Source organism: Perca flavescens, chromosome 4 (assembly GCF_004354835.1).
Source record: "Perca flavescens isolate YP-PL-M2 chromosome 4, PFLA_1.0, whole genome shotgun sequence".
In the NCBI taxonomy this organism is placed as follows: Eukaryota; Metazoa; Chordata; class Actinopteri; order Perciformes; family Percidae; genus Perca; species Perca flavescens.
In genome coordinates, this window is record NC_041334.1 from 20,040,847 (window position 1) to 20,060,893 (window position 20,047).

The window sequence follows — 20,047 nt, forward strand, 5'->3', positions numbered from 1 at the left end:
CCTTTGACCATCATCATGGTCAAAAAAGCATTTGACTTGGGTAAAATCTATTTTGATTTGATTCTCTTGAACATCTCGTTCCCATGCAGAGACACATCACATTTAAGATTTATGGTGCCACACAGTGTAGAGGGTAGTGAGTAATAATGGGCTTGTGTCAACTGAGAGAGAGATCAGAGGGTTTGTCATTATCAGAGGGAGACTGAGAAGATGATGGACAAAGACTAAGGAAAGCAAAATAAAAGCGTGTTAAGCAAGAGGCTGGCAAACACATCAAGGGAAATTAGTTGTGAGTATTTTAAGAATTGTAAGTGCCACAAGATAAATTACTCTTCTAGTCTTTAATTTGCATTTTTCACTGACATCACAGTTAGAATATGAGTGTAAGTCTACCAGGAGCATCATTCTCTGGCAGTTCTACGTGTTGACTGCCCTCATTGCTTTTGGTAAAAACAAAACAGCTCAAAGTGACATAGGAGATGGATAATCATATGTCGCGATGTTACTTCTCTTCATTTTTGCAAAATGTCAAAGAGCATGGGAGCATGAGAGTCAGTCTGACCCAGCAGCCAAAGCAGTACAAGCCAGGAGGGAGGCGGACATCAGGCAGGGGGTTTCCCATGCAAGCCACGTTGTTGCACCGCTCTCACAATTCTCTATAAATAAAGACTAGTAATGTATTCAGGAACTAAAACCATGAACGCGTCTAGGGCCGTCTTTCATTGTCTTGTCAGATGTTGCAAGTGTGCTTTCCTGTTGTGGTGTCTTCTCTTTTCTGCTCAGAAAACCCAGCTGACATCAATTGTTGTGGCATTTCCAATACAAATATTTTGACTCTGCTATTAAAGTAAATTATTTATATGATCTTAATTTTAATTTGAGCTTTGTGCTGTTGATTGAAGCTGCCACAGCTGGCTTTGTCACTGCAGATGTTGTATCTTGTGTCATGTGCTCTGACATCATACGTGTTTTTTCTTTCTGCAATATGAATCTGTGAATCAACTTTAGCTAAAACAGAGCAGTGAAAAAAGCGGCAACCTGTCAAAGCAGTCAAAGAAAATTTACTTTAAATGTACAGTAACAGTGCCTTGATTTACCTCTCACATTTTCTGTTTGTGCAGTATCGAGAACAGCAGTTCACCTTGGTGGCTTTTGAGGACAAGCTTTGTTTATGTGTTTTGGTTCGGGTAACTGGTGGGTTTCAGTGAAAGACTCTCTGTGTAGTTCCCTAATTTGTGGCTGCGGTGGAAAATTCTCATTCGGGATTTGAGTACACGCGGCTTGAAAGCCTCGCAGTCAACACTTCATCAGGTCATCTCACTCACACTTCACACAACGGGGGTACACATATATACAAACACTCACTCACTCACTCACTCACTGACAAAGGCACACACACACACACACACACACACACAGTTTGGGCCTGCCTAACCAATCGGAGTAGAGTGGAGTAGGTCCCCCCAGAAGTGGGTGGGAGAGCTGTTGAAACAGAGGTCTGTCTCAGGACACACAAAGTTTGCATTGGTGGTTTGGAGAACTTTTCTGCTTACAACTTCTCTGCAATAACTTTCCTTTTTTCGTCCTGTGATTGTTTTTTTATTTAACTCTGGTGTCCATTAGGGCACATTTTGAGTGTGGAATGACTGAACTCGTGCGAATCCGTAAGAAACGTCTGCAGATCCCCATCTCTAGGTAAGACAGGGTTAAGATAAGTACAGATGATATTATAGTGTAGTTACCTACACGTTCAGCCTTCCTGTGAATGCATAAATAAGGCTGGAGGACTTTACCAAACATGCTACATCTTTAAATTCAACATGATTGATCACTGTTGGGTGCAGTAAGGCTGTCTGGATCACATTCTGATGTTGGAGATTTTTGTTTTGCAGCAATGGAAATATGTGAGTCAAAAAATAAACCCTGTGCAGCACAGTGATGAGTGATAATGCAGCAGCCCTCTGTCGATGTTTGACACATTTTAACTCTGCAGATCATTGTAAAGCAAAGAATGAGACATTTATCCTTACAGTCCTTTAAGAAGTCTCCTTCTAAAAAGCTTGTTGCCCTCTTGTTTTTAATTTGCAGTAGATTCATCAAGTTTACGCTTGTCTCATCAAGTGGTTGTGTGAACACTCATGTTACTCTATGCTTTTTTTGTGGGAGGAAATGTACTGCAGAGATGTTGGGTCATGTGTTTTTTTTTGGTTAACACATTGATGCATTAGTGTCTGCAGAGTTCAGAGCTCAAAACCTTGTTGAGTGTTTGGGGGTTTTTTTGGCCATAAATTCACACATTTCTCATGTCAATGTAGTCAATATTTACTAGCGTCAATACATAGTACTTTTATGGTGATAAGATCTGATGTAGGTTTAAGTTTTTGGTTACTCTTTTTTTCTCAATGGAATCTACACAGACAGAAATCTATTTAAGGATTTGTGCTGACAAAGCTGATACCATTCAAAGTCCTCCACACTGCTTTGCACCTAGTAAGGATGACACTATGCAGTGTGTAGATTCAACAAAGCCTGAGCCAAAGGAGGATTTGTCATTTCTCTCTGTAAACAAAGTTTCACAAGTGCACTTGACAAGTCATTTACTGTAAACGTTCTGTCAGAGGCTCTTCTACTGCAAACATTTGCAACAAAAAAGACTGTGTTATCATGAAAGATTACTTGAGATTGAAAGTGAGCGGTGGCATTCAGATGCATGCTATTTTTATGACTCAACAGCTTTTGAAAGCCCTTGCCAGCGTGATAAACACTTGAAAAGCTGTGAGCGTCTCATCCCCATGAGTTGGCTCCGCAGCGTGGCCTGGCGCAGTTTGAACACAATCATTTTGGTCAGGGCAGTGTACATGCAGCATACCAAAATGTTTTAGAGAAATTATCTGTGGCACAAATGTGTTTTCAGATCAAATAAATCTATTTTTCAAATGGCCACAATCTAATCAAAGTTTAAGAATTACATATCTATAAACTAAGGATGAGATTGTTCATCAGAACTGTATTATGCTTTTGTATTTATTGCCATGATAAGATTACACTAACACCCTGCAGGTGGGTAACACTGTAAGTGACATGTGCTCCAAGCATTTGCTTTTCATTACGCTGCAGGAGATCTATTCTGTCACACTAGTTCTCTCATATAATTGGATTAAAAGTTTCAGATTGAGCAACATGTTCTCAGACAAGATCAGAATGTGGCCAAGACTTATAAACTCAAAAACATAATTTTTCATGGAGCCCAATTGGACACAATGTGGGTTACATAAGACTTCAACCATGGGAAATGTTCCTCTCATGAAAAATTTGGCACTAATGATGCTTTTTTTGCCACTGGCTTTCTTTGGACAGCTTGGCATTTAAAACACTTCCAAATGAACTCTTTCCATTCAGGAGGATTTGTCAACCTGTTAAAGCACTCCTCTTACCTTGTTTCACTCACTCAGTGATACATGCTGTCAATTTATAGAGCTGTGTTTAAAAAGCTTATATCAAACATAGTCCTCAGTTTGTTCAAACTGACTGACTTCTTTCTGGAGCTATTACTTTTATTGCTGTACCTAATGTGATCATTAGAAACAGGAATTATTAAATTGGGTTTCAATTCCATTGATTAATCCATTATTAAATAGAGGAACTGTAAAAAATGTTCCAGATTAAACTTTACACCTTCCATTAAATCTTTCATTCCGGGCACTGTTTAGGCACAAAGAAGAAACGTAACCCCCCTGTCGAATGAAATTCTCAATTTCATCAAACTGGACGGAATAGCCTCCTCTAAAGTTTTCCCTCAGCTGAAGTAACGTTGTCATAGCGTACTCATAGTTCATTGGGACATTACTGCCGACATAGTCATGGCTTAGGCCAACTATACATTAGTCATAATAATAGTCATGATTATGGCATTTATTGTGTTATGCAATGATTCTTCTTCTTCCGTTTTGGTGCTTAAAATTCCTTTACCACCTTTCCTTCCCACAATTTATGTCATACTAAATGATATGCCAGGTGTTAGCCAATCAGTGAGTTTGTTCCTGTGCTAATTTGCATTGTTTTACCCAACCAGCACAAGGCCCCCAAGTGTCACGGTAAGGCTAAATGAACAAGCAAAATTATTTTGCAAATCAAATTTAGAATTGAATAAGGATAAGCAGCAAGGAAATTGATTCGAAAATGAGAAAAGGAATTGCCCCTACAAATGCCTTATTAAAAACTGTATTCTTAATTTGGTTTGTGAACTCAATTATGTATTTTTGTTTTTAAAACTGCATTTTCAAATTGATTTGTAATGCTCTGTTTTACTTAGGAATTCATTCATGTATTTTTAAATTATGTATTTATTTACTGTTTTAAATTTGATTTATAGTTCCTATATTTAATAATGGATTAATTAATGAAAACCAATTTATTAATTCCTGTTTTAATGTACAATTAGAAAAGAAATAAAGAAATGCTTTATTTCAATTTTCATGTCCCTTGAGGTCCTCCATAGGGATCTAATGTAAGAAACGTTGATGCCTAACTGCTGTAGGCCTAACTTTTCAACATTTTCACACCACCACCTCTTGGCGATTGCTGTTTGGAGACGTGAAAACAGCAGTTCCAGTACTCTCAAAAAGGGCATATGCCATTTCATTTTTTTGCGTTGATGATGATTGTGTTTCCTTTCAGGCTGAGGAGCATTCTGAAGCAGCTGGAGGAGACAGATGTCGACTTTCAAGAAATCAAAAAGAATCTGGATTTCACAGCATCGTTACTGGAGGCAGTTTACCTCGATGGAACAAGGTAGGATAGTAGAATAATATGATGTTGACATTTTCTTTTTTTATACCAGCTCTTTTAGTTCTTTCAGGGAACAGTTCATTACTTTGAACTTGCATTAAGGCCCAAATGGGCGTAAAGGCCCCCAAAAAAGATTAGAACTTATCAATAGCAGGGTCACAGGGGGCTGGAGCCCATCTCAGTTCACATTGGGCACAAAATGGGGTACAACGTGATCAGTTCGCCAGTCACAGGGCTGACACATACATGTTTACACAGACAATCACTCAGACTCACATTCACACATGGTAGACTCGCATTGCCAACCTATCTCCACAGTGCTGGGTCAATGGCAGTGCTAAAGTATGGTCTGACTGCAAGAGTTAACATCCTGGTTTAGGGGAAAGAAACATTCTGGCTGGCTTCTATTTCTTTAAACCAATCACAATCATCTTGGGCACCGCTAAGTCCTGGATGCAGTGACGGTACCCTAGCAAAATACATAGTGGAAGGGGAGGATGTCAGGCTTTATACCCGCAATGTTCACACAGTGGTCAAGACTCCACCCACAGGCCATGTAGAGTCACCAATTTACGCTTGACTGTGTTTTAAGCTCCCAACGTCGACTTCAAGGCAGCGCTGTGACCGTAGACTTTAAGGCACCCAACCTTAACTCTAACCATTGCCTAATCCTAGTGCCTCCTAGGCAGCACTGCCTGGAAGGCGACATTGGGGGCTTAAAACACCAAACACCCTAATTTACCTGACCTGCACGTTTTTGGATTGTGGGAGAAAACTGGGAACCTGATGAGCCAAATGTTTTTTTTAACACAGACTCTAAGAAGCCATCATTGGAAACTGTTTGGAAAAGGGCAGGCACTTTACAAAATACCTGTCAGGTTATTGGACGATGTATCATGTCTGCCATTGTTGTTTTGAACCAACGACAGTCACTTCCGTCACACACACACCTAAACCAAGCCCGTAGTTGCTCCTCACAGGATGCTGATTGGTTCAGTCTGCTGCTTTTCAGACATACATTACATACAAACACATTACTTAAAGCTTGACAAGATGGATTTTCATGTGCATTTTTTTGTGAATCTCGTGATATCGTAATATCGCAAAATCGCAAGAATCCAGCTGCCGTGCAAGGCAGAGATGTTAACAAGTAATTATTAGGAAGTCCAAGTCGAGTCTCAAGTCTCTGAGCTCGAGTCCAAGTCAAGTCTTGAGTCTCTGAGGGGCAAGTTCAAGTCAAGTCTCAAGTCTGTATTGTTAAATCTTATGAATTTAAAGCATGTCCTGTAGCTACCATCCATACAGTACAGTATCAAAATCAGTTGTAGGATAAGTTTAAGGGGTCTACTGCAATGCAATCTGAAGAAACAAAAATTAAGAACTCTGTTTCAGTTTCATAACTGTATTTTTAAATATTTTGGTATCTGCACCAAAGAATACATGTTTGTCTGTGTTACTAACTGGCTGTAAAGCCCAACTTCATCATGCATTACTTTTTTCAGTGTTCAAAGTTTGAGGGAAACATCTGTATTGAAAGTTAATACAGCAGCCATGGTGCAAACATGTGAGAACTGATACTTTCCGTATTGCTATTTAACAACAACCTGGTGAAATATTAACCTAAGTCTGTCACATCATATGTATACAACTATAAAGATACAATTTGCCTGTTCCCAGCATTAGCACAACACTTTGCAATGGTTAGCTTTTCACCTGTGACAATATATGCTACATTTAACGTTTTTCACATTAGCAAGTGACTGACTTATTTGGGTGCGTTTTGAGATGCCTGATGAAGTTCGACATTGTTGGTCCGGCACCATTTATCTTGGTGCCACGCACCTTGCATGTAGCTGTTTGCTTACTGCCATTGTTTAAGAAGTTATTGAAAGCAAAACTAATGACAAAAGGCACAACTCCGGGAGGACTTGGTGTTGTCATCGTCAATGCATTTATGTGAGTGTGCGCAAATAGGCATAGCGCATGCGTTATGTTGCACATTATGGCAAAGGGCAGGGGACATGCAGCTCGTCATGCGTTTCCCCAAAGTATATGCTCCAATAACAGAAAATAGAAATACATGAATGAATTTAGATTTAAAAGCAATAATTGCATAAAAACAGGTTGCTGATGAGTCTCGAAGCTTGAGTCCGAGTCAAGTCTGAAGTCTTTTGGGTCGAGTCGCAAGTCAAGTCTAAAGTCAGCTGTTTGTGTGACTTAAGTGCGACTCGAGTCCGAGTCTCAGACTCGAGTCCCCATCTCTGGTGCAAGGTAAGGAAACTGGAGCACCCGAAGGAAACCCACAAAGGGGGTTGTGAGGTTACGCCCCATACCAAACTAATATGACTTTTTATTTATTCAAAAACATGTACTTAATGAAAAATAAAAGCAGTTATGGACTGCTTTCCTTTGCACAACTCCACATGTAAATATCAGTTTAACACTGATTATCAGGTGCCAAAATGCCAATAGAAAGTTATAAATCTTGCACAAATGGGTATTCGGCAAAGTCTAGACCACTCACAATGAATCCCATTTAGAATTTCAAGAAAACAGCCCCTATGACATTTTATTGTTCCATACTTTAACTAATGTGTTTACACATACAACCACTGTAAACAGACAAGATTTGTATCTTAAGTCACAGAACCTTTTGTAGAATTGTCATATGGTGATCAATATTGTCAATATTGATAGAATCTTTCTATACAGCCTCCTTAAAAGGTTTACTTTTCTTGGGCTCCAGCTCTGTATCTAATGGTTTGTTCTCTACACGCTATATAGTGCAGAGATGTACACTCTCACAAATGAACACTCAATTCTGACACTCAAAATAGAATGATGGACAGTAAATACTGTGCACTTGTAAGGGATTTTGGACACAGGGACTGATCCCATAGTGCATTAATCCAGTATTCGTCTATTTCTCTGTTTTCATACTGTCTGTCTAACAATCACTGTTTGTGGGTATGTGTGTTGTCTCTCTCAGACAGTGTCTCGAGACTGAGGATGACCTACAGCAGCTGCAGTCAGATGGCGTGCCTTCAGAGGTCACTGATTGGCTGGCGTCCACCTTCACCCAGAGGGTTCGGCGGCCTGTACGACGCTCAGACGAGAAGCCCAAGTTCCGCAGCATTGTGCATGCAGTGCAGGCTGGGATATTTGTGGAGAGGTAAAATAAAACATAGGTTAATTTTGTCTCTATTTCAGATTTTAAGTTTATGAGTTTTTAAACAAAGCCTGTATGATTTGTCAGGATGTTTATTACTTGTCTGTAACAGCGCAACTGCAGCAGAAAAGAAACAGAGCCAGTCATACAGCTATAGGTTTTATTAATGAGACTTAAATAGAATAAAATAAATAAACTATAATCTCATACTATATATTGGACCTAAATCACGTCTATACTATATCTCTAATATAAGCTCATACTGTACAGTGTTTTATACTATCACAGCCACAGACTGCTGCACTGGGCTGTGAAACATTAGCCTCCTTTTCTCTTTAAAACATCCTTCCAAAGGGGACAGGGACTTTGGAGGATTTATATAAACAGCTCCTGAGATGAGTTCGCTGCACAGTGTCAAGATCTGAACTTTAACTGAACTCAACATAAACATTGCATTATTTCAGGATGTTCAAGAGGGCCTACACGGCAGCCATGCCAGACCAACCTGCAGCGGTCGTAAACTGCCTCAGGGTAAGCTTCCACTGATCATATGTAAATCTTCCCACATGTCATGTGTTTGTGTTAGAAATCAGACAACACAATAGGGGTTGTATGAATGTATGTATACAAGTATGCATCAACAATGCTGTTCCTTTTGCCCTTTTCTCCTCAGGATGTTGACCGCTGGAGTTTTGACGTGTTTGCTCTGAACTCAGCCAGCTCTGATCACGCTCTACGATCTCTGTTTTTTGAACTGATCACCAGATATGGCCTCAACAGCCGTTTTAAGGTTGTTTAACTATGGATTTTATTGAACAGTATATATATAGTGCATTTCCCATACAATATGTTATGATAGAAAGGCAAGAATGTCAGTGTTTTGGAAGAAATTCTTACAGTAATATGATTATTACTGCCCTTGTAACTTCTGCCTTTGTGAGAAATGTGTGTTGTAATCGCAGATATTATCAGGCATATGGGTTTTATTATCAATTTGGAACAATGTGTTGCCAAGTTATGTGTGCAAATCACATTCTTCATACTGTAAGCCCTGTCAATCCCAGCCACAACTTTATTGCAACATTCAGGCCGTTTTAGCTTTAATTGTTGACACAAACTTTATGAACCTTTGATTTTCCAACAGGACTTTGACTTAAATGATGTTGTGATGCACTTTGCAGATCCCCATCTTGTGTCTGACAGAGTTCCTGTCTGCACTGGAGAGAGGATACTGCAAACACAACAACCCCTACCACAGCCACGTCCATGCTGCTGATGTGACTCAGACACTGCACTGCCTGCTGCTGCGCTCTGGACTTGTGGTACACTGGGCTCACTTGAATACATTTATTTTTGGAGCTGCATCACATTTTTAAAGGATGATGCTTGTGTTTCTGCATGTTGTCCTAATAGAGAATTGCAGGAATGAGTTCTAAAACCCAGAAATTAGTTTGCATTTAAGCATTTCCGGTTCCCTCGTTTTGTTACGTCATGAATTTTGAAGCTTTTACATTTCTTAAAAAATTACATGGATGTCATTGGAAGCTAGTCCTACCATGTTGTAGTTAAAGCCTAACGTAATGTTGGCCCAATTTAATGTTAGTTTTTTCAGGATTTGTTGACAATAAGAAAAACAAGCCTTATCGTTTAAATCCAACTGTATGTTCACTGTGCTACACATAAAGTATGTTTTTATTTTGATTTGTTTTGTGTCTTGTTACTCTAAAGCACTGGCTGACAGAGCTTGAGGTTATGGCGTCACTATTTGCTGCAGCCATCCATGACTATGAACACACGGGAACCACAAACAACTTTCACATCCACACAAAGTAAGCTATTTTTTGTTTCAATTAAAGAATGTCTTATAAAGAACCGGCTATATATACGCCGCATCCTGTTGTGAAATTGGTAAAATGGTAAGTCAGGGAATGTAGGAATAGTAAGCTAGTGTTTCTTTAATGCACTTTTAGAAAGAGGGAATAAAGGATTCTAAAGCAAACACATTTTCATGGAGGGAACACATTATTTTTAGATGTTGAGTTTCCACATTGGAGAACTGAAGAACACGGTCTCTTGGCACCCATCACCATTATCATCATCATCATGCTTTATTTTGGGTATGTACAGTAATCGTCCACAATAAGAGAGCATGTCTTATTTGCTAAACAGTCTTAAAGTTGTACTCCACCCAAAGCATAGCTTCTTAGTGTCAAACACTCACCTTCTATAGGCTGAAAATAAGTTACTTCTTGAAGAACATTAGCCGTTGTTTGAATTTATGTTGGTTACAATTGATTCCAGGGGTTATAAGTTTTAACGTATCAAAAACGTCCATAGCAACCTTTCAAACCACACCTGCAGCAGTATGCACTTCTCCACTGCCCAACTGTGCTGCAAACACTGAACATTTCTCCAAAATATGACAAAATAAACAGTTCCATGTTGTGCAGCAGTGGGCTCCTCAAAGCTTTGAAGCTCTGACTGAACCTGTAGATAATGCTGCAGGACTAGACTGGATTGCATTTGAAGTTTTATACTGTATGTATATCCAAAAGGCGAATTAATTCATACATAAAAATTGTAGGGTAAAAGGTGACAGTGATAAATTGGTACATTTCCAATTTACTCATTGATTAAAATGAAGTGCTAGCATAAATATTTTAGTCAAGCACGGCAGCTCAGCTGGCCTTCAAGTTTCCAGTGACCAATTAAGAATAAATATATATTTATTTTGGTTTAGATTGAGCAGTTCTTTGAAGGAAATTCTTCTGGAAATCAACAACTCCTTATTAACTCAAGACAAAGTAGTTAAGATGAGATCTGGAAGTTATAGTAAAGGTTTTAAATGCTAGAAAGTTGCAATAACTAATGTTTCACCATAAATTATATCATATATCATAGCATATCTTCTTCAGAATAAGAAGAGGAAATGGCAGCGTAGATGTTTATATTGCCTGCAGATTTACTAGCAGCTGATTCTCACAGAATGGACAGGTTCTGGGTGTTGCTGACATCTGTAATATTGCTAAAGCATATATAAATACACAGTACATAATAACAAATCATGGATCAAACATCTGAGAAAACACCATAGAAGACAGAATAGATTAATTAATTTAGACCACATGATTCAATTTGTTCAGTACTTTATTTATAATGCCCCCTCCTTCAGGGGATGAGGAAAGCTTTCCAATTGCCAACATGTCAGTATAATTACAGCCAAATTGCGTAGTTTTTACTAGGACATTACCTTCCTAGGAAATTAAAGGTATTTGGAAATTACAGCTCCGTAAAATAAATAGTTTTTTTTCTTCCCATCATTAAATGTTGTCATTATTAAAAACCATTGTAACCATCATGATTTCAAACTGACCATGGCCATTCTCTCTGTGAAGGATGAAACTATCAACAAACTTTTTTAAACAGCCCCCAAAAGACCATTTTACACACAACTGAATGTTTTCTTTGACTACATTTTTACACGTGTTTTATTTTATGTTTGGTTTAACAAAATAATCACTAGGTGGAAAACTTTTAAGAGTGTACTTGTTATCCATTTAAAAAGGCTAATAAAGTAGATTATGCAAATGAGCGGACCCAGAATGCCTGATTGAGAAATTAGTTAATTACTTATTGAGTCATTAATAACCACATGGCACACGTTTTTATCACATCCCACTACCTCTTAAGCATTTCAGATTCCTCATTACAGACCTACAGTCATAGTGCTCAAATTACTCCCTGAGGACTATCTCATTCTCACCTCCTCCCTTCACACTACAGAATTGTACAACTACACTTGAATGCATACTCACACCCAGACTCACCCTATAAACTATCTTTCTCTTCTCTGTTCTGATCTAGCCTACTTAAATATTTCTCTTTAACTGTCTGTCTGCCAGGTCAGAGTTTGCATTGATCTACAATGATCGGTCGGTACAGGAAAGCCATCACCTGAGTGCAGCATTTCGCCTGCTACAGGATGACCAAATGAACATCTTCACTAACTTGACAAGAGAGGAATGGATGTAAGACGACTATATTTCTACCATCTAAAATTTTATTTCCTATTTTTGGTTCAGTTAGAGACACTTGGACTGGCCATTTATTGAAAATAGTTGCACAAATTTGGCAGAAAAGAACTCTCAAAGAATCCAAGCAGCAACAAAGTTTCTGCTGGGAGACCTAAACCTCCTATTAATCACATACATGAACATGAAATCTTAGTTACATCTAGAATAATAATCTAAAATACTATTATATACTATGCCAATAACTACAGTGTCCAGCTGTTTTGGTCAAAGCCCTTTGAGAAAAACTTGTACTTTATATTGATATTGGGCTATATAAATAAATATATACATTATTTTTACTTTTCTGTTTTTTTTAAATAGTTAGCCTATGAAAATGAAACTATACATTTGTGACCTATTTTTTTGTATTTGAGGCTGATTGTCACAAACACAGTAGTCTAAAAGTATTGAGACTAATGCATGGTTGGTTTGGGTCTTTTCATGAGATTGTTTGACAATAAGAAAAACACAGAATAATGGCAGCCCAATCATTCAAAATAAAAGTAGCTGAATGGTGTAATTGTGTTGGTGGATTTCACATGGCTGCAGGGTGACATATTGACAGAAGGGGGACAGAAGGGGACTCAGTGAAGGCAATTATCTGCCAAGCGTGAATTTGTCTTTAAATGAGATTTTAAGTCCTTACCAAAGCTACAATGCTGCTCCTCTTGCTGTCCTCTGACTTTTTTAAGATAAAATGTCATTGAAAGATCATGTTACTATTTCTGTTTGGTGATTCATTCAATAATCAGCAATGGAAAAGTAAATGAGTCACTGTCCTTCTTACTGCACTATAACTAACAATCAGAAATATCGTCAGTGAGCTACACTCAGCGTATTTTATCATTTTCATTTACTTTTTTACGATGTGATATATAATGCACTTAAAATATATATATATATATATATATATATATATATATATATATATATATAAAAATGGTTTGTTGACATATATATATATATATATATATATATATATATATATATATATATATATATATATATATATATATATATATATATATATATATATATATATATATATATATATATATATATATATATATATATGTCAACAAACCATTTCTGCACTGAAAACACAGTTTGTGATGAGAAAATATTCAAACTGTATAAACCATTTTTATACTCATGCTTTACATATCACAGTTACAGTAGCCTATGTGTTTTATTAATGGAAGCGCTCTGCAGATATCACCAAAGATAAACACCAGCAGCATACTGTATACTGGGCTTTTCTAGCAGTCAGAGTTACCATGGGAACCAGAAAATCCATCAGGATATCTAAAAAGATTACAGCAATGAGTTTGCTGTTTTTACTCTGTACAGTTACTTCCTGTGTGTTTTGTTTATAGGGAGCTGCGATCACTTGTTATAGAGATGGTGTTGTCCACAGACATGTCCTCCCACCTACTCCAAGTCAAAGGGATGAAATCCTGTCTACAGCAACAAGAACGGTAATGCTAATGGACTGTGCTGCTTGTTCACGCTGTGGCGCACAATCAAGAGGTCATAAAATAAAATGTTGAGAGCAGATTTCACTGAATCAAACACCCGGCACAAACAGGCAGACAGGCAAATTAGTGTCATGCCAGCCATGTCATTAGACATGTCTGAGACGCACAACACGGCAACAAAAATTAGTGCATTATGCTTTCTCCGACAGGATTGATAAGCCCAAAGCACTGTCTCTGTTACTCCACACGGCTGACATAAGCCATCCATCCAAGCCCTGGGCTCTGCACTCTCGCTGGACCAAAGCCCTGATGGAGGAGTTTTTCAGGCAGGTAGGAACTCTAATAGACCTCAACTGACAATGTGACTCCTTCTCTACTCCTCTTCTCTTATTGTTTTGTCCACAGACATAGACTATTGTCCAATAATATGGTCGAACCCAACAGAAAATAAGATTGAAGTTAAAATGCATAATCGTTAGACTTGGTGAAAGGAATAGAAAATTTGCTTTCTTGCCAAGTTTAGACAAGAAAGAGAGAGAGAATAGATCTCCTTATGTAAAGAAAAAACGACTTGACTTAATTTTCTCTTGAAAAACTATTTTTTGATTGACTAATTGTTCCAGCTCTACTGGAGAAATGACAAGATTAAGACCATGTGGGGCCCTAGAGTTAATATAAAATATGACTTAACAGTTATGTAGATAAATATAACAGTAAAAGGAGGAATACTATTATATAGACCTGTCTTTGTACTAAAAAGGCATTTTTAAATATTAGGTTTTTTGTCTCAGTGTTTTTCATTAGTACTGTTTCACTATGAGTGTGGACGTCAGATCTTATGTATTGTGTAACATTTTCACTGAAGTATTGTGAAGAGACGTGTTACCTTCACGTACTGTATGTTCAGATCATTTCTACTCTGTTCTTTCATGTCCTACCTACTTCTATTCTTATCTGACGGGTTTGATAACAGCTCTGCAGTTTTGTAAATGACTCAGTCTGAAAGGGAGAAACCTTCAAAGAGGTTTATTGCGTCAGAGCAAAAGAAAACGACATAAATAGCACCTCAGGTATGAAGCATAGACAGTCAGAGAGAGGAAAGTCTCTTAAAAGGTTTATTGAACATCTACTTTGTGTAGTTGACGCCACACTAGATCTTACACGGTCTGATTTTATACAAGATTTAAGGCTGGGGAAAAAACACATCCACCGAGAATCGATTGGGTCAGATGCACCAAACATTTTGATCTTGTTGAAATGTGATGCTGACTTTCAAAACTTCTAAACCTCATGAAAAACTGAGCCTAGAAGTTCATTCTTGACCTTTGGGAACAATATAAAATACTTTAAGGAAAAACAGACTGTGAAAGTTTGGTGTTGGATTACTTTTTTATTTATCGTTAACCTTGGAAACATGATTTGACAAAATAATCACACTCAAAGAGCCAAAATTGACTAAAAATAATAGACTTGATTTTGTTATTTTGTGCATAGTGTTACAAAAGACTGAGAATTTAATTGTTAGTGAAAATTATATTTGTTGTTTGGACAGTGTTACTATATTATGACTTTGTGACTTTGCATTTGCAGTGAGTAAGATGACCTGCAGTAACCTGACTCTGCCAGATGGATTGCTTCGCATTTGCTCGGCATATCCATCTGGGAACTTTCCATTGGAGAACTTTTGGGAAGGGGCGGAAATACTGGTTAGGTGATTGGATGAACCATCTGTCTATCACCTATGTTGGTGATAGACGGGCCAAATCAACCAATCAGATCCACGAAGCGTATGAAAATACAACCACAAGCCCGCCCCTGCTGCTGCAGGCAAAGCATAGCTCGTTAGCTCAGCATGCAAGCAACATGTCGGTAAAGGAGATTTGCCATTTGTGTAACGAGAATTTAGGAATAAAAGACACCATTTCAGGTTCCCGGACCATATTCCAAAAGAAGGATCCAAGAGAAAAAAAGCATTAGCGAGCGGCTAACAGAATTAGGGCTATCGCTGTCTGAAAATACTGGTTAGCTGATTGGATAAACCATCTGTCTATCACCACCTAACCCACCTCAAAACCAACGCTGATTGGCCCGGTCGTTTGGCTAACGGCTCCAAATTTTCTCTGCCTCAAGATGCCAGCTCGCGAGATCAGGATGGTCTCACGAGGCTAGACCTGCAGTGCTACAGAACAAAAACATGAATAAGTAGTTTTGAAGAAAGTCAGCTATAACATATGACAACATTATAAAGTATTCCTTTGTACAGAGAAGCTCAGTATTTACCAAAGAACAAGAATATCCACGTCAAAGATTATTTAATAGTTGTTTTGGAGCTTATAGTAACACAGTATAACAATATCCTCAGCAGATGGAATTGTCATGGAATTGGATGTTTTAGCTATTTACATATTTTTAAGCTACATGGATCAGAATTCCTTAAAAAGCTCTAAACATGTACACAAACAATTTCATGACAACTGGGAAAACTCTGATAAAGGTCGTGTGATATAGTTGAAAGCTTCAGAACAGCTAAATGGACCTTGAGATGAGATTGTTCGACAATGTATTTGTCTGCAGATTAGTTGTTATAGATAGAGAATAGATGAAGCATGAGGCACCTCCCCTGATTACTTTGAGGGTGATTCTTTAGCTCAGCAAGAGATGAAATTATCCAATCATGTGTAGGAATTGTCTATCGTGCATTCTTACAACCTACTTAAAATGCCATTATTTTCACACAAATGCCTACTGACTCCTGCCAGATTGGCAGATTCCTATTTCCATTGCCTGGACTTAATAAAGAAAAAATAGAATAGAGCAGATGTTAGGCAGCACTACTCTCTTTGAAAACAAAAGGCTATTAAATGTGTGTTGTGTAACCTTAAAAAACAAAAGCATGATATTCTTTGAACAACCTAAAAGTCTCGGCGAGTGTTGCAGTTAAATAACCTTTCAAAAGTTATTTTCAGGTGACGTGTGGGATGCCCTTTAAGATATCTTCTCTCTCTCTTTCTATCTTTGTGAGGGTGATAGAGAGGCAGAGCTCGGCCTTCCCTTCTCTCCTCTGTGTGATCGAAAAAGCACCCTGATAGCCGAGTCTCAGATTGGTATGTCTTTCACTCAGTCCTCTTCTCACTGATAATCAATAAAAAAAGATTTAGTTCCCATTCATACTTTTGTTTGGTGAAGTCATGAAACTCCTTTGGAATATATGACATCTTGACAATCCTTGAATTGCATTTCTATTTCTTTACTGGTGTAAAAAATAATCATATTTTAACATTCAGCAACATTTTATTTTCACATGTTTATATAGCAATCTTTTCTTCTGCAGGTTTCATAGACTTCATTGTGTATCCTACATTCTCTCTGCTGACGGACATGGCTGAAAAGATTGTTATTCCTTTGGTAGAAGAGAACCCAGGGCCACCTGACCCCTGCAACAGACACAGGTAACATACAGAGTAGCATTGTACTTGAATGCTAGTAAACTGTACTACATTTTTTTTAGTTGGATATTTGGTTGGTTTGTCTTTTAGCATAAAGACTGGAAACCATGGATGCATAAAGAGCTAAATATGGCGCCTCCACTTAGCCTTGCTAATTATTTGCTCCGGTGGTCACTTGTGGTATTGCAATTAAGAACTCCCTGTGGCCCAAAAGTGTCTCAATAGCCCGCCTTTACAAAAGAGACATTTAAAACTATTGAAGGGACACCTTGAAATGCAAACGAGGTCAAGTGGTACTCTTTTTAATATCAAATTAAAGTCGATGTGCTGAGTGGAAACGTGCACATCGCAGGGCCAGCAGGAGAAACACAGATGTGCACAATGTGGAAGCAAACCCGTGAGAACTTCAGATAAAAAGTTTTTTGTTTTATATGCTTGGCAATTCATTTTCATTGAAATGGATGGGCGCGATTTCAGAATCCAGTATCCAGGTACATTCATGCTGGATACAGGAGGAAACTGTTCTCCTGGCCCTATCCAAAGTTTCAAAAATCTGCGTATTTGAACCTCTGAAGCTCAATAATTAACAACTTACATCTAATTTGTTCTATCTGTACAAAGACTGAAGTATAAAAATGATTGTCGTGGTTTTGCCAGCGGTTATGATATGGTATTCTTTGGCCATGTACAGTGACTTCCTGGTAAGCATGTTTTATTACCTTTCGACTGAGCATACTTCCAGTCTTTATGCTAAGCTAAGCTAACTGGCTGCTGGCTGTAGCTTCTAATTTAACAAACAGACATGAGAGTGAAATTGATCTTCTCATCTAACTCTCAGCAAAAAGCAAATAAGCTTATTTCCCAAAATGTTGAATTATTCCTTTAAGAGACATGTATATCTTTAAATAGACAAAAATGTTATAAACTCACAATCTATCTATAAATCGAGGAATCTCTGTGCGTGTGTTCCCACATATGCGCAGTACAGCAGTGGGAAGTTGCGGAAACCCTAAAAGCCTCATTCATTGCGGTTCACCTGCTGCAGGTGTGTTGCCAAAAACTGATCATCTACCAAAAAGTCATTGCTGTCTACAATACATGCAAATGATGAAATACGCTGAATCTCTAGATGAGCCGCGACTGATTGAGCAGTGCTGCAACATGTGTTTACAGGTTGGGGCTCTCCTGCACATTGTTTTGTTGTGCACATTTCTCTACATAATTCCATATGTGTTCATTCATAGTTTTGATGCCTTCAGTGAGAATCTACAATGTAAATATTCATGAAAAAAAAGGAAACACATTGAATGAGAAAGTGTGTCCAAACTTTTGGCCTGTACTGTATGTTTTCCTCTGAAGTACAAGTACACAGTAAGTCAGTAGTATAGGCCAACAATCGCATATTAAGTGCTTTGGGGGGCAATTTATGTTGGAGTACAATGTTTCTGGAAAAAGTGATACAGCAATCGGCCCATTCCAAACAGGCATGTTTGGAATGGGCACTGTACTAGTTATCTAAACTAAAGAAAAGAAAGAAAGAAAGAAAGAAAGAAAGAAAGAAAGAAAGAAAGAAAGAAAAAAAAAAGAAAGAAAGAAAGAAAGGTGAATTGGGGTAACACTAGCAAAACAAGTATTGCCATGAGAGCACTGTTCTTTCTTGACAGTAATCTGTGGAAGGAGAGCTCCAGAGGCCTGCAGTGGAGTCTCGCTCATATCACAGCTGAGCTGGTGAGCTTCCGCTCCACTTGGACACGACACACCGAAGACAACAAGATCAAATGGAAGGAAAGTGGCTCCAATGGTATGTTGCATAATCATTCATTCTTTCACTCATTAATATTGTGAATGTGTATGCTTATCACTTAACAATTCTGAGAAATGGTTGTACTTTTTCTATTGTCATCTTTTGCAAAAACCCAGAACTAAAATGATCACATGAAAGGTTTGACAACCTTTGTGCTCAGTCTCCCTGATTTGATTTGTTATCTACAACACTCATTTCACAGTGATCTCATGAGGAGATTAACAGTTTCCTATTCAGTTTAAGAACATTTTCCAATGTCTTTTCCAATATCCTCCAGGATTTTCAGACCCCGGTTTGACAAAAGGGCAGAGATCCAGCCAAAAGGAGCTGTCAGAAAAATCCCTGCAAGACCCCACTACAGATTCAAAACAGTAGAAAGGACTTTTTCTAGGAAGGTTAACTGAGGTTATGCTGAATCACTGTTTATAACAAAACCATAATGCCTTCTTATGTCATGAGTGAGGGAGGCGGAGGGAGGGAGGGGTGTTTTAAGGTTAACATCATCTTCCCAAGGTAAGATGCTGTCTATTCACAGAAATGTCCTAATGTCTTATTTCAAGGATAGTATACTGTGATAATTTAAATGCAGAAGTGTACATGCTGGCCATGTTATACATTATCTTGCATGTTATTAATTTAATTTGCCACCTAAACACTTGTAAGGAACCTTTATTAGTTTGACTTGTACACAAATCATTTAATCATGCAATAAACATTGAAAAAAGGTCCATGTGTTTCATATGTGAAGTATTAAGTCGTTTTTAGGCTGGCCTCGTTATGTTGGGATATTGTGCCATGTTGTTTTTAATTAAAACATTGAAAGGTCTACCTGCTAGGTCAAAGACCCGCATCGTTGATTTAATTGAAGCTGCTGGCCTTGCATCACTTTAACAATTATTTTATTTAGTTCCAAGTCCTCAAAGTAAACTGCAGCACATTCAGTGGCTTAGTCAGCAAACCATTTTGACTTTTCAAGTGATCTCTTTTCTAAATTGGAATCCCTTTTTAAAGACACTTGAAATCGTTTTAAGTAGTTTAACTGTCAGAGGTGATGTTTTTAGAACATCAATTATTACCTCTGTTTGGATCTATTAAGTCAAAATTAGTTCTCATTAGAATACAAACAGTATACTCTGCATTACAATACTATCAGGCAATGTATATCCACCCAAAGTCAATCGCTCTGTCCCATTAAGATACACTTGAGCTGGACAGAGGAGTCTCATCTGCATCTTCACCTGAGCATAGTTAGCATCAAACACATGGCTAATACTGTAGGTAAAAATACA

At 38.0% G+C, this 20,047-nt stretch overlaps 1 protein-coding gene across 1 annotated transcript; it reads left to right on the forward strand.

Annotated features, from left to right (window-relative positions):
* The first annotated feature begins 1,512 nt into the window (after positions 1–1,512).
* Positions 1,513–19,472, forward strand: LOC114554257 (calcium/calmodulin-dependent 3',5'-cyclic nucleotide phosphodiesterase 1B). Its single transcript, XM_028575973.1, has 14 exons — positions 1,513–1,695; positions 4,678–4,791; positions 7,778–7,960; positions 8,422–8,488; positions 8,631–8,747; positions 9,139–9,279; positions 9,686–9,786; positions 11,860–11,985; positions 13,407–13,508; positions 13,718–13,838; positions 16,531–16,612; positions 16,840–16,957; positions 18,619–18,755; positions 19,036–19,472. Exons 1-14 carry the CDS (start codon positions 1,643–1,645, stop codon positions 19,131–19,133), a joined length of 1,560 nt encoding a protein of 519 aa, XP_028431774.1. The 5' UTR covers positions 1,513–1,642; the 3' UTR covers positions 19,134–19,472.
* Positions 19,473–20,047: the final 575 nt, after the last annotated feature.

Bases quoted from the DNA above. Each gene is read 5' to 3' on its own strand.
- LOC114554257 (XM_028575973.1), top strand. From the start codon at position 1,643: ATGACTGAACTCGTGCGAATCCGTAAGAAACGTCTGCAGATCCCCATC. The intron at 8,748-9,138 runs GTTGTTTAACTA...TGCACTTTGCAG, and splicing joins GCCTCAACAGCCGTTTTAAG to ATCCCCATCTTGTGTCTGAC. The intron at 13,839-16,530 runs GTAGGAACTCTA...TATCTTTGTGAG, and splicing joins TGGAGGAGTTTTTCAGGCAG to GGTGATAGAGAGGCAGAGCT.